Source organism: Rhopalosiphum maidis, chromosome 1 (genome assembly GCF_003676215.2).
Source record: "Rhopalosiphum maidis isolate BTI-1 chromosome 1, ASM367621v3, whole genome shotgun sequence".
NCBI lineage: Eukaryota > Metazoa > Arthropoda > Insecta > Hemiptera > Aphididae > Rhopalosiphum > Rhopalosiphum maidis.
In genome coordinates, this window is record NC_040877.1 from 30,312,547 (window position 1) to 30,332,851 (window position 20,305).

Genomic DNA, 20,305 nt, shown 5'->3' on the forward strand with positions numbered 1-20,305 from the left:
TATAAAATTTAAAAAAAAAAACGGATATAAGTTATAATAAGATTTTAAAATTTAAAATTTATTTCTATTGAACATTAATTTATTATTTCTGTATATTTTTTATAGGCTTAGGGTTAAATCTATAAAATATTACATTGAATATATTAATATTATTTTTATTAACTTTGGAGTCAACCAGGAGCGTATTTATAAATGTCTTATGAGAGGGGGGCGCAAACAAAAAGTTTAAATTTGCGTATATGGGGCATAGAATTGTAAAATATCTCATACAATAAAAATAAGTATAAAATACGGTGAATGGGAGGACCTCCCTTAAATACGTCCCCGGAGTCAATATTGCCTTACCGTAAAACTGTGTGAATATTATTAGGTTAAACTGGTTAAAGGTATATAGAACCAATAGATACTATCTTAAAAGTAATCTATATATTTTTTAAATGTTATTGCGTTAACTAAAATTTATAATATACAATATATAAACATTTATACATAAAAATGTTGAATCCTCATGAATAATATTTATAAACTATAATAAAATAATGAATATCGTTATTAATTATTGCTTATATGTGTGATTTCATTCAAACTTAAACTTCAATTTTCTATAAAAAAATAATCGAGTTTATATATTTTTTAGTTCCATTGTGAACTACATATGCGGAATATTGTATTACATTTTTAAATCTTAGCTATAATAATTGATTGTAGATAAATAAATCTAAATTTTTACTACAAAACACTTATAGCTTGTAATTTTTGTGATTTCCACAAATTTCGTAAACAATTGAACTTTAAATGTATTTAAAAAAAAAATTGTAAATAACTAAAATTTTATAAAGATATAGGTTCAACTTATGTGAGATCTCGCATTAATTTTTCAAGAATTTTGACTGAGCGAATAATTTTTATTGATATTTGTAGAAGGAAAACTAAAAAAAATTATTGAAGTTATCAATATTTTCTTATGCCCATAAGGCCTCAAACATAAATATTTTATGAAAATTTCAAGTGTCTATGGTTATTCGTTTTAGAATTAACAAAATAACACCAAAAACGTTTTAGGAGTAATAGTTATTAATAAAATTATTATATGGGATGAAGGGGCCAACTAATGTGACTATTTCATTAGGAGTAATATTTAGGCAATTTCTATAATCGTCACCGCTGCTCGGTAGATACCTTTGTGTTAATGGTAAATGATTATAAGAAGAAAATAGTGTATTGTTCTGTGAGGTGCACATGCAAACATTACCACCAGTCAGAAAAATAATTGCAAATTTTATTTTAAGCTCAAAATAGACGTTACAGAAAAAACTTTTATGCCTCGATTTGATCTTTCAATATATTTTTTTTGTTTTTTGGAAGAGAGATTTTTTACAGAGTGCATAGGAATTTTTGATTACGTTGTTAAAAATAATAGATAAATTAAAAACTTTTGAAAATTGGTAAACTTTACTTTTATTATTGAAATTAGAAATACAGGTACTTATAATTTTTAAAAACAGTCCAATTTTTCACGTAAGATGTGTCTTTCTTAAAAAAAAAAAACAAACACAAATTATCGAAATTGGATCATTACAAGTTTTTGATTAAATTGAAAATTTAATGAATTACTTATTTATATATCAACTAAATATTATATAATATATTATTATGATAATACTTTTTTATAAATGCTTGAACTTTTGAAGTTCAAATTTTAGAACAAAAATTCAAAAATGATTTTATAGTATATAATTCATGAAATACCTAAGATTTAAAAATTGAATTTATAGTTTAGGAAGCCATAAGCCATAAGCCATATATATTTTGCCCGGACGTTTTTTTTTTTGGAATATATTAACTTATTGAAACCAAATTTATTTAGAATTGTACTAGGCTAGAAAAATATTTCAATGGAAAGTATTTTCAGGAATAGTATGAACTTGGAAAAATATTTTAAAGGAAATCATTCTGATGGACCCACAAAATATTTTGTCGGAATGTATTCTGTGGGAAAATTTACTATCGGGATAATTATTTGTTGGAACCATATTTATTTAGAATTATATTTAAAATACATTTCTGGAAAAATAAGTTTTAATGATATGTATATCTCAGTATTATAAGTGGATTTTTTTTTATCACAATAGTTTTTCGTATGCAATGATTTATTACAAAATATAATGGTTTTGTTCTTCGTTGTTAAGATTTAAAAAATAAAAATAAATAATTAGTTCAAATAACTTTATATTTTATCTAAAATGCTAAAATATAAAACTACCTACTTAAGATGTTTAATTAAAATAGACAAAATGTTAAATCTCTGTCAAAGTCCTATAATCACTATTATATTAGTATTTATCTTTTATTACGAATATTATGTTTATATTATATTATATTTTAATCATTTTTGATTATTAATGTGACTATTGAACAAAACGTATAATACTATTATACATACAGTCCATAAATAGCCAATAGGTACCTACCTTATTAAATACCGCACTTATCCTATAATAGTATCCATAATATTTCAAAATATCAAGCCATAACCATTTTTTTATTGAATTAAAATAAATTTAACTGAGAATTGTATAATGTTTAATTTATAGTTTATGTAATTATATGTATAACAATATTTTATTTTAAGTTTCAACACTGCAAAATTCTGTTTCATAATATTAATAGGTGTTACAAATAAATGTTGATTTGTAAATAGTGATGACATGTAAAATATAAAATTTGAATTGTTTTCATTTTTAGGTGAGCAGACTCATTGATTACACCATCATAATTGATTGTTGCAGATATGGTAAGTGGGAACGTGACCAATGTATGGATATACGAGCACGTAAAGACGTAAACTACCAACTATTTTCGAGTTTTAAAGTACAATTATATTTACTGTCCGTTAAACGTTCTAGAAGTTTTTTAAGTTTTCAATGGATGTCCTTCGAGTATTGCTGAAAGATATTTCTGCGTTCCTCAGTTCCGCTACGGTTACACGCAAGCAATATAATATGCAACCCTATATGTATAGGTAGGTAATCCGTGTCATCATCAAACTTTCTTCTCGCTCTCGGCCCTCGGGCTACACTGGTATAATGTACTTCATACCTGATATACATTATAATGTCGTTGTTTCTTTATAGCGCACCGGTATACCGACAACGGCGACAACGATGCTGGAAAACGTGTGACGACCGCGGAGTTCTTCCGGCGTCCCTCGATGAACGGTAGGACGGAAGTGAGGAGGAATGAGGATATAGGACACATCATTATGGCAATAAATCACCGTGCGCGGATACAACATACGTATATATCGTATATTATTATTTTGTGTGAATTACTGCTAATTAAATCAAACCATCGTGGCACTCACGCGCGCACGCGCACGTCGCCGGAAAGCTTACTTGAACTGGTTTCGCGACGTGTGCGCCCATGCCCAATTCATTCTAGTTCGAAACCCGACGGCGGACGGTACACACACCGTGTATAAATCGTTACGACGCGCCGCTGTACAGTCCGCGACGGTGCGATTTTAGTTTTACGCACGTAAAAACATACATACATACACGCACACAACACACACACACACACACACACATACACACACACACGCACACACACACACACACGTATATTACACGTATGTATCGTATTAAATTTTATACATAAAACATAAATACACGTGACAACGGGTCCGCCGCGAAATCTCGACGTTTACAGTCTACGTTCTATAACAGTTCTTAAAAATAATGTGAATAAACACATCGTCGTCGTCCATTCGATTTGCGTATATTGTTTGTTTTTCAATCGGTCCGCGGTTAAACCCCCCCCGAACACATCGCGTGGCGGTCGGTGTTTTTTCTTAGAATTTTAATTTTCTTTTTTTTTATCGCTCGCGCAATAAAAATTAATGGTGTGCGTTTGAAAAACAATGCGCGCACCTCTGGGACCAGGAAATTACATTTGAAACGTCACTGCCGCTCGATCTTTGGAAACTAACGAATTCCGACCGTGCCTTACATATTTACCTACGATCGCCTACCATATACTCGTCAATACTTCACTTCACACGGCCTTATCCTGTGAGTAGATATATTATCCTCATCGTAGATTATCATTTATCAGACGGTGTGTTAATAAATAAATGAACATTAAACGTAATTAGACTGCGATTTTATTTTTCTATATTCGATTGTAATGTTGCTCGCAGCACGGAGCCGGTAGTAGATCGAGTGTCGACCGTGTCTGTTGATGTCGAACAATCGCATTGTTCACATACACGTCGATAAGCACAATAATGTTAAAATACAGGTTATTTATATATACATAGAAATTTCAAAGTATTTTTGCTGTTACTGTAGAAGTTATATGTATTTATGATCATAATAATATATTAACTATATAGTGAATAGTGGATATCATTCCATTCGTAAAAGTAAAATATGCAATAATGTCGTGGTACGCGACCCCATTTTAAAATTTGAGTAAACAAGACATCATACACGGGTACCGTTAGAATAGATGATGATAGTAGTTAAACATAATGGTCGATCTTGAATATTCCTAGAACAATAATAAATTGTACCTATTAAGTATACAATATTTATTTAAATTAATTGTGTTCAAAATGTTAGAGTTGATCAATAATAAGTATATACATGCTAGGCAATATTATCATACACATGTTCCTACCATTATAATATATCTATACTCGATATCGTTTATCTACTCGTGGTATTCATTTTATATTTAGAAATCGAAATAAATGTACGTATTATAAAATAATTGTTATTTTTGATTTATTCATTTTTTAATAAATAAGATTCCACATTTAATGATAATAAAATAAAATATATAACAAATGAACAAATAATAACAAGAAAAAACATTATTATAGGTAGGTGTACTTGTTACAATATATTTGAACAGATTGAATAAGCATGTAATATTATTGGTATCTCAAATACTTTAATACAATTGTTTTCCGTAGTTATAAATTAACAACTTTAATAAGTAATAACAACAAGTCAACGCACATTTCGAGTAAATTTTACAGATGAATGTTAAGTTTTTATTTGTTTACATAATTACCTACCCATATACTTATATTAATGATTTATAACACGTGTAAATACATTAGTACAAATTATTAATGATTTTAGATTTATATTTTGTTTTTATCTCAGTTATGTTAATTATAAAATCGACAATTCAAAATATGATGCATATAGGTTATATTTATGTATAAAGAACGTAAGCCGGTCATGTGAGTGGATGGATTGAATTTTAAACAGTCTAATCAACTCGAGTATGGAATAATAAATTTGTATGAAAATATCAATGACATGGTGACGAACGTTATAGACACAATAAATATACAGTATAAAATTATAAATGTAAATGTTCAGCTATTTGTAACTCACGCGTATAATGAATTAGCTAAAATAAAAATAACCTGAATGGTTATAATCATTTATAAACGTCCAAAATTTTTTTAAAGATTTACGTTAATAAAAAAAAATAAACTTTAAAAAATCCCATAAAATTAAAAAAAAAATGATACAGTAATAACTTACAACTATTACAATTTCTAGTATTTATAATCAATTTTATAGTATGATTATATTTATAAATATATTGAATAAATTATTACTAAAATAAGTTTTATTCGTTTTTAATTTTGGAATAAAATAAATTGCAGTTCAACGAAACTGACATTTAGAGTTTAATAGACGAAAATTGCCATTCCTTCAAAAGTATAATTTATTTCTAGACCGAAAACAAAAAGCGTCATTCATTATAACTTATAAATAGAACGCCAAAATCGTATTTTTTTTTACGTTGGATCTGTTTCATGAACAATAGCAAAAAATTGGTAATAATTTTGTGATAAGAAATTTATAAAGATCAAAAATATTATAATTTTCATATTAAATTAAAATATAACTGGGTTCTTAGTTTTGGTTGCGACGTACTGGTTTTAGACTAATTCAATAAATATATTATTAAATATCATTACAAAAAATTAATTCATATTACCATAATCAATTAAAAATAATAGTTAAAGTTTAACTTCTTAAATAATCAAAAAGATTCATATACAGATAATATACGTCCTGTAGTCCCTAAAATAATCTGTCTATAAACAATTTTTAACCGGCAATTGATGTACGTATTAAGATTTATCATCATAAATAGTTTACAGACCTGATTTTTGCAAATTGCTTATTTTATAATGTAATTTATGTAATAAAGATCATAAATAGAAAAACTTTAAAGGCGGTGTGATTATAGGTACCTTCACTTTTTGGTAAACATATATGTAATATGTGTACCTGTAACACCTTTGTTAAAATACACTAAAACATGAAAAAATAAATATAAAAATCTGCGAGTAGGTACATATAATACTAAAATAATAAATAAATCTTCCAAGGTTAAAAGCAGAACGTTAAAAAAAATAAATAATATTAATACTTAAATATAAAAAAGTTTTATTTAACAATTTTAAATATATTTGATTAAATATATATTGTCAACAAATTATTCACGAACTTAAAGTTCAAGGATTTCGGAAATATCTAATTGTTTGCGTAATGGCTTGTAGTTTCAACGACGTTTCAATAAATTATACCAACATACTAGGTATAGAAAATAATAACAAATTTACATATAGCGTATATGTGAATATCTAAATATAAAATGATATAGTTGGATAGGTTAGCTTAATAGATTCACTTACCAAAGGACCTCGTGAACCAGTTAATCTAAACACACACACGCTCAATTATATTAATAAACTGATTCGTTTGTGCTATTATTGTTTTATACGCACAAGTAATAAATTTGTATTTGATTCTGGTGTTTAATGATTATCGAATTAAAAACAGCGAATGAAATAAAAATAAAATACATTTTATCAAACATTATTTTACGACATTTTTTATTATTATAGTTTGTATAATTTTTATATAAAACCATATAGTAATACATTTGAAATATTAGAAACTAAAATACATTTCAACTTTCAATGCAAAAAAATTTTAGTCCACCGAACTTAATAAGCAATAATATTTAAATATATATTATTATTAATCGTCATCAATATATGTTTCATTTATGAGTAAAATCTGGATATTTCTTAGCGACCTTGATATTTTTATTAATAAATTATTTGTTTGTAAATTAATAACAGCGTGTATAACAACCAATTGAAACAATAATATTTATTTATTTATTTTATTGAATGCGAGCTTGGCTCAAAGTATAGTAATCTGTAAGTAAATAATACATGCAAGCGGTAAGTTCTTAGATGTGAAACGGAACTACGCAAATTTGAGGTAAGAAAGATGGGTGAAAATTAGTGATGTACATCATGCAGTGAATTGGATTATTCGAACTATAATTAGTGGCACGCAAAAGGGGCGATTGGGTCATACGTTGAGGGATTTGAAAGCTGATAAGGGAAAGTAGAGGGAAATGCGTCGGTAAGACCGTCGATAAGATTATGGAAGAACTTCAAGTTGATTTCAACTTTTCTTTCGTCTAATGTTGACATAGACTTAGCTTTTGGAGAACTAGAGAGTAGTTATGTGACGGATGGGGAATATTCAACACGTGGCCAGAATAGGATAGAGTGCCTTTGGACTAGCTTAATGATTGCATTGTTGAAAGCGGCTTGGTGATCGCAGGGGATCGCAGAATAGCACTAATAGACAAAAGATAACTTTCAGGGGATAAGTAAGTTTAAAATTGAACTATATTCGCTTTACGAACCCTCTATAGTGTCTTATACACCTTGCAACTTATTGATAAAACGTGAGAGTGAAAAAAGTGATCCATAGATAAAAGGACTCCCAGGTTTTTTTTATGACTGACCTAGGTAATATTGATGTTGTTAATCAAATAGATATAGTTATCTAATTAAAGACACGGAAAAGGACAAGAACTAGAATTTATTCATTTTTAGATTAGGTTTGGACTCGAAGGTTAAAATCTCCGCAGAAAATTAAAGTGCAATCGTTGTTGATCGAAAGAACTGATTGGACTGACTCTATCTATAAGCAATAATAGGAACTGGAGGGAATGTCAACAAAACCTACAGTAGTTCTTTTATTGTTAAAGAAGATTTTTTGCAAGTATAATATGTTAAATATTATTAATTGAGGTTGTTGGTATGGAGGAGGGATATCTTTGCAAATGGCAATGAGCACATCACATACGCACAACATCGTAAAAACACTTAAATGTTTTATAAAATAAATAGCACAAGCGTCTCAAACAAATTATTAAGATATATACCATCTACCCGTTAGGCCGTTACTACATTTGAGTCAATTTAATATTGACTAAATGAAGCCAGAGGTAACGTTTATATAATTTTCTAATTTTTCATTTGATTATTCATGATATTATTGGTTATTATTACGCAAGAAATAAAAATTACTTTTAAAAATTATAATCTCGAAAATCGTTTAGACTATAATCTATTTATTGAATGAATAATATCTGCATGCTAAAAATGTATTGCAAATGACAATAATAATCAAATCATAGCCTATAAGTGCTCAATTGTGTCTTTTTATATATACGCCCATCAATTATTAAGAAAACAATTTACGAACGGGAAATACAATTTACAAATATTTATACCTACTATTAAAACACAACGAGTACTCCATCAATTAAATTCGAAAAGTGCAATAATAATAGGTATATGATGCCGTACTCATCTTATTTTTTTTTTTCAGTGACTTAAACGATGGGAGACAAATCTCGTAAGAACAGCGCCACTCAGGATGTTGAGGCTAACGGCACGTCAGAACAACAACAGCAGGTGGAAGCCGTGGCCAAAGCCGTGCACGGCCACCCGGTATCTGAACATCCGACCACGTGAGCATTATTTTCTTTATTATTGTCACATAGCCAATTACTTACCAATAAAAAATTTTCGTAGAAAATTATAACAAATTTACCGTTGGAAAAACAATTTAATTCTGTTTGTAGGTATTGCGAGACGCTAATGCATCTCTTAAAAGGGAACATCGGTTGTGGTATGTTGGCCATGGGAGACGCTTTCCGCAACGGAGGCCTCTTGATGGCGCCGATTCTCACGGTTTTCATTGGAACCGTGTGCATTTACAACAATCACATACTGGTAAGTCGATTTATAATAATAAGTATAATGATGACTATACTACCTATATTGCTGTAATATTATGCGGTAGTTGTTAATAACATAATATTAGGGTGATATAATTTATAGGGCTTGAGTTATATTTCCCTTTAATATATGTATCATTGTTATAAATTTTATTTTAAATTTCATATTATTTAAAAATATCATTCGTATTTATACAAAGTATTTCGATAATTGAAGTTTTTAAATACAATTTATGAAAACTGAAGTCTATAAGATACAGGGTCATAAAATAATATTGAAATGGCACATAAACACTGAACTATAATATAATTTACTATACGTTTATATTTATGGTGTGATATGATGCGACCATCATACGAGTACAAGACATTTAGAGTTGCAATAGTCCGTGATGGGTATGTATTATGTTTATGTGGTTTATGACACGCAAACAATTAGTTTTGTTGCAATTTGGAGAATGATGTAGGGTTGCAGCTGTCAGCTACAATGCCCAGTGGTGGTTACTATCTTCAAAATAATATTTATTTCAAAGAATATTTTTGAGAATCCATCTAATTTTAAATAAAACAATAAAACGGTTTTCATGAATAACCAGTTTTTGACAAAACAGATTTTCATGTACTCAATTTAAAAATGAATATCCAAATGTAGTCTTTAATTGTTTATTAACCTACCTACTTAATAATATTAGCAAAAACTATTTGTAAAATTATTTTCAAAATATTTCATCTCTTTTTGTGTTACCTATTTAAAATTATGTTTTAAATTAAACTATTTACATTAATAAAATGCAATATATTTCGGTGTATGTAAACGATCCATAGCCAACTTTATCACACTCATAATTCTAAGATTAAGAACATAGGCAATTCTATACTCGAGAATATGTTCTTCTAAGCAAATTGCATTTTAAAAAGGGACTCGAACGACGCACAGCATGCAAAGGATTTGTGGCTCATGAAAAACGAATATTTGATTGTTTGTATTATTGGGTTTCTATTGGTTACTGAAAATAAAATAGTTATTAGATATTTATAATATCATATAATTTTAGACATGTTTAAAATTTGGTCAAAACCACCCTGCAAATGAATGTGTTAAAAATATGTATATTTAGTTTATATTTAACAGAATATTTAATTAATTGTCGTAAAAGATTTACGCTATGCATAACATATATAATAACAATAATAATAATAATAATAATGCATGCATTTTTGCTGTAGTTAAACGTCGCCCATAAACTGAAGAGCCGACTGAAACTCGAACATTGCCCGACATTCTCAGAGACTGTCGAACTGTCCTTCGCAACTGGACCCAAGAGTTTGCAGAAGCATGCAGACTTGTTTAGGTATGCATGTAGTGTAGTAACCACTACATATTGAGTTATTATTAACTTGTGAATATTTAAAGGATAAAATGCATCATATAATATCCATGATAATATGTTATTTTTCAGGACCACGGTCAACGTATTTGTCATAATCACCCAGTTGGGATTTTGCTGCGTGTACATATTATTTGTGTCTAACTCCATTAAACAGGTATCTATAGCCTATATAGGCTATATTATATAATATAATACAGTTCTAATGCTGGTGCTCTAGACTATATATTCAATACTGCCGATAGTATTACTATTTATTTGAATAAAAAACATTAGATATACACCTCATAAAAGATAAAAGAAGCTATGTGTATTATTTCAGAATTTTACACGGAATAGTCAGTTAGAAACGACCGCTTCGCTCACAAAATGTCTCAAAATTACGAATTATTTATCATTTAAATATAATTAAAATGTAAAATAATTATATGCAATCGTATTTATTTTCTTTGACAGTTTGAAACAGATTGAAACCAGTATTAATAGAATAGGTATGTCCTACATACAAAATGCAAAAATATTATAAATATTTTATTCAATTTAAAATGAAAAAAAAAATCCAGGATATAAATTAATAGAATCAACATTAGTAGAACACGAAATATTTAAATTATGTATTGTCAATATAGATTTTATACCTCATAATTCCAGTCATACAATTTTCTTACTAAATGTACTTATATTTTATAATGAGTCAGAAATATTTATACTGTTATAAATGTATAATATAGATTATAGAAATATCATGTTTGACTGTTATCATAATGTGTATATACATTGTACAATAATTAGTTAAGTAGTACGGTTTTTAAATTAATATTAATAATATTAATTAAAGTAACAAAACAATTTGAAACATTAATAGTAGTAGAATTATTTGTTTGCCAATTTAAATGTACGAGTAGGTACACTTAATTTGAAAGATATAAGCTTTCCGCCTTAAATTCGACTTAATACTTCGAATATTTTTTACCAATTATGTTTCTGTAATTATTTTTTTTCCTAAGTTTTGTGACGAATACGGAACCGTGTTGGACATCCACATCCACATGATATTCGCTTTGGTGCCCATAATGTCATGCGCCATGATTAGAAATTTAAAATTCATCGCACCCTTGTCGACGGCCGCCAACATATCGATGGCTATCGGTCTGGGAATCATTCTGTCATACTGTCTGGTTGACTTACCGACCCTCAATTCCAGAACTGCCGTGGCCCATTGGTCGCAAATACCCCTGTTTTTCGGTACGGCCATTTACGCTTTCGAAGGCATCAGTCTAGTAAGTGTCCGCTGTCTAAATAACACGATCAACCAAGTTGATGGTGTCGCCATATATAGGTCTGGTCATTTTTTGATCTTCATAAACAATGTTTTTTTTTTTTTTTAGGTATTACCCCTGCAATTGGAAATGAAAACACCTAATAGATTTGCATCGACCATGGGAGTGTTGAACGTTGGCATGACCATCGTGACATTTATCATACTGACCATGGGCTTTGTGGGATTCTGGCGGTTCGGCGACGACGTCAAAGGCAGTCTCACGCTCAACCTCCCGCCCACTCTCATGTAAAAATAAAAACAACACATACATTATAGTAGTGGCTACCTTTATACCTACCTATAAAAACCGTATTTTTTCAGCCTTTCTAAAATCGTAGTCGGTCTGATGGTGTTTGCAATCATCTGTACTTACACACTGCAGTTTTACGTACCCGTCGCTATTTTATGGCCATCGGTACAGGAAAAATACGGACCGTTCCAATCGCCCGCACTCGCCGAATATCTTTTGCGCGCAGCACTAGTGTTTGCCACATGTAAATATTCATTTTATAATAGATTATCATTGTATCACGATTTTACAACCGTATCATGCGTATGCATTTTGTGTTTGACTACAGTTTTAGCAGCAGAAGTGATACCTCATTTAGCACTGTTCATATCGTTGGTCGGAGCCATCGCCAGCACATTCTTGGCTTTAATATTCCCACCTATATGCCACATGGTTGTATGGAAGGATGAAGGATTTGGAGCGTTCAACTGGAAACTCCACATGGACATCATTACAATAGTCTTAGGCTTGTTAGGATTTGTAACTGGTACATACTTTAGTTTACATGACATTATTGTTGCATTTAGCAAAGATTTTGGTTTCCATTAATCAAAATGGCTGCAAATCTCAATCACCTAATAGACTTAGTAAATGCACTGTTATATTTTTAAATATTTTATTATTATGACCTAAATATATTTTATTGTTGAGTTAAGTATATAATATATATATTTAAAAGCTAGGAAATCACATTACAACGCTCCACCAAATTTAGATAAAAGACTTTTACTTTGTTTGTAAATTATTTCTGTTTATTGTCAAATAAAATAAATTAATAAGTTTTTATTTATTCTAAATAAGAATTAATTTAATATATAGTATAATCCTGTAATATCCATTAATCCAACATCATAACAATAGAATTTTAATTTGTTTTTGTTTTCTTTGCCTTTTTTGGCGCTGTCATTTGTTGTACTTTTTGCGGTATCTCGGTGAATATGATTGTACCAACAAAAACTAAAAGAGTTCCAATCCAGTGGTACAGAGTAAATGGATTACTGAAGTACAAAATACTAAACAATAAACTGGCAAACTTTCGCAATGTTATAACTAGTGTTACTGTTAATGATGAACATTCAGTTGTCAAAAAGTAAACTGAACTTATACATACATATCTATAAAAATTTGGTTAAGGAAAAATTTAAACAAAATATCTTAAATATTTATAAATTATTTTAATACATAATTTTTTTATATGTATTTTCATTTGTTAAAGTTTTTACATCAAATGTAATTAACCAACTTTAACTAAAGCTAAATTAAAAATTTTAAAACACAAGTTATAATATTTTCTACTTGAGTTTATATTCTTGAAATATATTAAATTGTTTCAGAATTTAAATTTGTGATTCAAAACAGTCCAACATAGCATTTATAACAAATTACAAATTCGAGATAATTTTTTTGTTTTGTTTAAATTTTAAATGTATTTTATGAAATATTTACTACATCCAAATTAAATTCATGAACATATTCTATATTTTAATATTTATTTCTATAATATCTATTAATAGTCAAGCATTTTCCTTCTATTTATAAGGCACACATAATTGTAAAATCAATATATTCATTGTTCAAAACATACAATTTAAAGAAAAAAATAATATTCAACAAAATTAATTTTCTTATTTGGTCATAATTTAAAACCCTTGGATAATTTGAAATATTTACCATATTATGTTAATATTATAGGAAAAAAAAATTTTAAATTAAAATTTTTTATTTTAGTTTTTAAAATAAGTAAAATTAGATATGTAGATGAGGAGTATTAATTTTAGTAATTTTTTGTATTTTAAAAATATTATATGTTAGTATTTGAAACTTTTAACTTATATTACTATATTGTATATACACAATATTTTTGAATGCAATGTTTTCAGTTTTCAAAATTAATTTAATCTACTGTATTACAAGTTGTGAAATTAATTACTCTAATATATGTATGATTATATCATAAAACATATTTAACAATATACATTGATAGTCTATCATTAGTCATAATCGTTTTTAATATGCAATGATTTAACATTAAATTCAAATTTAAGACATACATGACAGTGACTTACTTCTCAATGACGAAGTACACTTGACACCTACTGTACAGTAGAGCAGAGCAGAGTAGAGTTACCTACTTTCCTTTCTTTTAAAAAAAAAGTTTGTATTTTTTTTATCTCCTACTTATTTTAATATGCCTATGCCACTGTATTCAATATATTAATAATCTATTATAAAAACAAATTATCTTGTCAACAAAAAATACAATTATCAAAATACTAAAATATTATTAAAGGATACTGAGTAAAAACATTTCCAGTAAGATAAATAATGGTACTTGGTATACCAAATCCAATGTATGGCAATGGTTCACTTTCAAAAGCCATTAAAGCGTGTTCCTTAAGATTTGAGTACAAAAACAGGAACCATGGAAGTGGTATCAAATGCTAAAATTAATCAAATTTGTATTATTTACAATTGTACGATTAATTTAAGACTTAGATACTAATTGTTGATAAAAATAAAAATACTATATAAAGTATAAAACAATAAGACATAAGATATTAACTTTTACATGCAATGCATTTATATATAATATAATAACTCAAGAATTTATAATTTAAAAAAATTTTGAATTTATGAAGATAATAGATAAAAATATAATAGCTATAAGTTATAAGACAATAACTTAAACTTTTACCACTGAAACCAAACATTGTGTTGCTTGATTAAGTAGTATGATTAATTATTGCAAAGAAGATATAATTAAAATCAGCCGCTAATTTTATAAAAGCAAAAATATTTAACATTTAAGCATAAAAATATATAAATGAAAAATTTCTTATAAATTTTGTAATTTATTTTAAACACCAATTAATTGAATTAATTAATGATTCATTGAGTGATACTCACTATATAATAATAATTTATAAACAATACTGTTTTTACCGTGACTTGTGAAAAAAATACATTTGTATTACAGACAACAATAATTGTTCAATGCTTCAATACATATTTTATAAAATGCCACTAGAAGATAAACATACTAATTATACAACTTAGAAGTGTAATAATGCTGAGTAACAAAAATGTTAAATTAGATGCATTCTATTTTTAATTTTCTCAATTTATATTACTTGTAGTAGGTAACAATTCATTTTAAATTGCATTGAACACTATCAAACTAATTTAAACCTCACAAATATATTAAGATTTCTTTTTAATAGTATATTTATTAAAATAATATTATTTAATTAAGGGGATTCAATACCAACCGTTTTTATTTTTATCTAACACACGGTAAACATATAAATTTAGACATGTTTTTGCAAAACATAGTGATTGATCTAGAAAGCGATAAGAAATCTGAAAACAGCTTTGAATTTGTTGTTAAGTCTACTTGAGATCTACTTTCCCACATTTTTGATTGTATCACCTTAAATCCATAAAAAGTTGTATTAAAAAAATAGAAGTTCAAAGTTGTCATACTTCAATTTTTGAACAATTTATACGCAAAAAAAAAATGTGGAAAAGTTGATCTTAAGTAGACTTAACAACTAATTCAAATCTGTTTTCAGATTTCTTATTGCTTCACTAGATCAATTGGCATATTTGGCAAAAAACATATCTAAATTTCTATGTTTCGTGTGAGTTAAACAAAGACAAAAATGGTCGGTATTGAATCCCTTTAAGACATTTATTTATCATAATTATAAATACTTACAGTATAAAATAAAGCTTCTTGTGGATGTTTACCATGTTGCTTATATAATGTTTCTTGGTATATACCCATGCGAGCAGAAATGAATAATGCAATAGTTAAACACGCAATTCCTAAAATATGATTTCATTAATTTTGTTAATTTACTGAATATATCTAAAGATATGATCAATATTTTTTTAAACTAAAGATTATATTATTCCAGAGTACAATAGTATAAAATATATACCTAAGCACCACCAAAAGAAGTCTTCTAGCTCTGATGTGTTTTGAACAACACCATGTACAACAGTTTTTTTCTATCAATAAAAAAATTTGAAAATTGATAGTATTTACATAGCAATTAGGTATTAAGTGGAACTTACCACATCTTGACCTGATACAATTGTACATATTGTAATACCCGCTGTTATCATTCCCACAGAAATAAATTTGTCAATTGTATACTTTTTTTTTAATATAATCACTCCCATAACCATATTTGCTATTAATGAGCCCTGAAAAACAAAGGTTTTAATTATTTACACGATAATATATAAACAAATATATAATTTTATATTCTTATTACAATAAGCTGGTGAATTATTGATTAAATGTATAGTATAAAATAATCAAACAATTTAAGTAACTAGTTTAATTATCTGGTTTTACATGGAACCGTCTTGGACGGGGTATGATTTTTAACGGATTCTATATTATTACTAAAGAGCAGATAATAATGCATTAATCATATTTTTTTATAACATCTAAAGTAATGGGGGGTAAGATTTGTTTCATCACTCAAATAATTCAAATTATTAATTTAATTTTATATATTTGTTCATTTTTACTAGCTTGATCATAATATTGTTTTAATCATCATGCTTTTAGTGCATATTTGAGGTTTTTTGTTAATCATTACCAATAGTCCACGATTATTTTGAATACAATTTCAAAAATTATACTATTCAAGACTTTGAGAAAGAACTAATTACATTAGACAGACCATATTTCAAATATGCTTCTATTTCATTTACAGATGTAGAACATAGTTTTACAAAATTCAAAATGCTGTTACTGGATTACAGGAGAAAATTTACTTTTGATAATTTAAAGAAAACATTGATTATCCGGTGCAATGCCCAGTCTATAGGTGTGTTTTCAAATTTTTCAATGCTTAGTTAGTACTTGGTTTCTAATATATACCTATCTATATATTTTTTTACATTAACAAATATTCAACAACATTTTTATAAAGTTTTATTTTAAGATTCATTATATATACTATTTAAAATTTTTAATTACCAAATAAAGTAATAAATAATAATAAATAATTTTACTAATGCATATTTTAAATAAATTTTAATAATATTTCTATACTTTGTAATGCATAATTGCATGCATACTTTTCAATTTTATTGAACATAAACATCCTCTCCCTACTTATTACATTATTTAAAGCTTGGCCTAGCCATGATTGGATAATTTTAGTTTATTTTTTTTTTGGTTATAAAATAAATAGAAAAAAACAAACAAACAAACATATATATAAAAATTATGTAAATAAACTTTATCTTAACAGTTTAAATAAACAAATATTCTTTTTTTTTAATGTGGTTCTTTTAAATTTAAATTTAAAAATTCTTGAAATTTTAATAAATTTAGAATCAATAATATAATGTAACTAATAAGCACCATTATTAATATAATAATTTTTGATCTCTGGTTACATAAAAAGGTCATATAAAAATGATAAATATTTGTTAAAAAAAACATACCGCTCTGAAGATCATATGTAATGGCATGGCAATGTTCAAATCAAAAGCATAATTGTTCAAAACATTAGTGACAAAAAACATTGCTACTAAGATCATGTACCCTCTGAAAAACAATTTAAAATTAATAAAATTTAAATTCAAAACTATATTATTAATTTAATAGAGTTGACTTTTTCTTTTAATGTATTAGATAATAACTATTTTTTTTTTTTTTAATAATTTGTTTTTATTGCCTTGGACAGCATAACAAAATATATAAACAAAGATAAAAATACTTAACTAATGCAACATTCTCTCTTTGTCAGTAGACGGTAATCGTTACATTAGCAGTACAGAATGTAATGAAAGAATATAACATACATAAAATTCAAAATTAAAAAAAAATTGATTTAAAATATGAATTTAATTTAAAGAACAGATATATTTATTAATTGAAATTGTAAGTTAACAATCAAATTAAAAACGTTTAAAAGCAAAAAGTCGTGCTTAGTATATTTTACTTATCATTCAGTATATAAAAATTACCTTAGTACTTAAATAACTATAAAACAAAACTAATAAAAAAATGGTCTACTTAGAAGATATTTAAATAACACTGTTATGCAAAAAAATGATTTTTAACCCTACACTTATAATAAATATTATATCATCCTTATATTTTTTTTAAATATCAATGAATACATACTTGACACTAATGCTCGGTTTTTTGGTACCACATTTAGCTGTGAATATAAATCCATGTAATGCTATTAAAAAAAATTGGGAAAATGTAATCAAATTTCCTATGCCAGGATCTTCTCTAAAATTTAAAACATACAAATTTTACTAAATATTGTATAGATAATAATATAATATTATGAAATCAATACATACTTGACTAAAAGTTCCAAAAAAACAACATTGCTCATACATCCAAAAAACGTAGACCCAATCGCTACAGGTACACTCATTTTACAAAAATATATTAAAACCTTTCAATTTTTTGCACAGATAAATGATATAAACCTTTAGACTAAATTATTATATTGAATTGCACAAACGTTTTATCCTTAAGTCGATATAGTCACACAAGTAAAAATAAATAAGAATCAAGCTATTTAAAATTAAAATTAAATTAAAATTGTCCTTCTTCGTAAAAATACGATGATTACTAAAATAGTAGTTATAACACAGAATTTAACAATACTAATATCATACTAGTAAGCCATTCGGCTGCGGTCTACGAGTAATAAATAGTAATTACGTAAATGATTATACACCGGCCGTTTCATGGCCATTTATATTTAGGTACATACACATACTACTATATAATTTATAATCGTGTACGTTATCAAACGCTTAAGATAAGTATAACTAAAAAATTATGACGGAAAAATCTTTTTATGTAAATGTACACTATAAAAATAATACTGGATTAATAGCACTTGTCAGATAATGGTAAACGTATTATCTATGATTCACTCAGTAATCACTCGAGTTTTGTAGATTGTCCACTGATAATGTTTTAAACACGACGCGCGACGACGTTATAAAGCTACTATCAGAATGCGGTACGGGTTTAGTACGAAATTTCACCACTTCCGTTGAGCGCTAGTAGTAAATAGGGTAAATTATTTATCAACAGTACGCACTACACATAATATTCCGTGTCATTGGTCAGGAGACCGTCAAAATTCAAGACGCGTCGTATTACTGTATCGTCTGTATTAATGTATTACCTATCGCCAGTCGTACGATAATGAACTAATGACTGTATAATATGTTGAGGCCGATGAGGGAAATTCCATTATTTGGATGCACTACTGTGGAGTTACGGTCTGTCTAGATATAGCTCCTGACGCCTCCTGTAGCTGTACTGTGCCGTGATATAATTAACATGTAAATTTTATCATGAGCCGTAGTGCCGAAGTGGAAACCAGTCTAAATGTTTAATATACTTAATTAAATCTATACTCATATAATTCTGGGATATATTACCTACCTTCTATAATTATAATTATTCATTATATCTATTAATTATTTTTATGATTCATAAATACCATATTTTAATAAAGTTTACTCATTACCTAATATAATTTTATATTACCTACTTTATATCTCGATCTATTAGTTTTTTTGAAGAACCTTGAGACATTTTTGAGATTGGACTCAACTTGACTTTTGAGTTTCTAACATTTTTATGTACCTGTAGATATAAATAGACTAATGTAGAACATAATTTTGTTTAAAAATTGTATTACCATGATTTTATAAAACATGGTACCTACCATGTCCTACTACAAAGTGACATTACGATGCCTCAATAACGAAATAATACACAGGCGACATGCGTCCGTAACTAATGCCTAACTGTGAATATTCAATAATTTATACATCTAAATAAAAGTTAATTTAGGTACCTAGTTTACTAGTAAATACTAAATAATAATTTTTTTCATATAATAGCTAATTAGTACTTAACTAGTAAACTACGAATAACATTAGTCTATTGTTTAATATAGTCGCGGACACAAATAATTAACTTGCAGGTCACTGCGGTCTGTTTTTCATATAGTGTTCATACCCACCGTTATCTATCAGTATACCCATTCAACATTTTTGCATTGCCACATTACTAATTGTTGTAATCACAGACTCAAAAATGAATTGTAACAATATGTTTTTTATGTCTACACATAGTAT

The 20,305-nt window shown here is 27.2% G+C and overlaps 2 protein-coding genes across 2 annotated transcripts; one reads left to right on the plus strand and one right to left on the minus strand.

Annotated features, from left to right (window-relative positions):
- Nucleotides 1-3,447: 3,447 nt before the first annotated feature.
- Nucleotides 3,448-12,755, plus strand: LOC113560859 (proton-coupled amino acid transporter-like protein CG1139). The gene is made up of 9 exons (XM_026966968.1): nucleotides 3,448-4,073; nucleotides 8,742-8,883; nucleotides 8,998-9,148; nucleotides 10,381-10,505; nucleotides 10,614-10,698; nucleotides 11,549-11,821; nucleotides 11,930-12,108; nucleotides 12,184-12,356; nucleotides 12,441-12,755. The coding sequence occupies exons 2-9, from the start codon at nucleotides 8,753-8,755 to the stop codon at nucleotides 12,698-12,700; spliced, it is 1,377 nt and encodes a 458-aa protein (XP_026822769.1). The 5' UTR covers nucleotides 3,448-4,073; nucleotides 8,742-8,752; the 3' UTR covers nucleotides 12,701-12,755.
- Nucleotides 12,756-12,881: 126 nt separating this feature from the next.
- On the minus strand, nucleotides 12,882-18,573 carry LOC113560860 (UDP-xylose and UDP-N-acetylglucosamine transporter). The gene is made up of 8 exons (XM_026966969.1): nucleotides 18,497-18,573; nucleotides 18,309-18,422; nucleotides 17,624-17,726; nucleotides 16,232-16,363; nucleotides 16,096-16,165; nucleotides 15,870-15,979; nucleotides 14,447-14,592; nucleotides 12,882-13,266 (listed from the first exon to the last, which is right to left on the minus strand). The coding sequence occupies exons 1-8, from the start codon at nucleotides 18,571-18,573 to the stop codon at nucleotides 13,017-13,019; spliced, it is 1,002 nt and encodes a 333-aa protein (XP_026822770.1). The 3' UTR covers nucleotides 12,882-13,016.
- Between the last annotated feature and the right edge of the window lie 1,732 nt (nucleotides 18,574-20,305).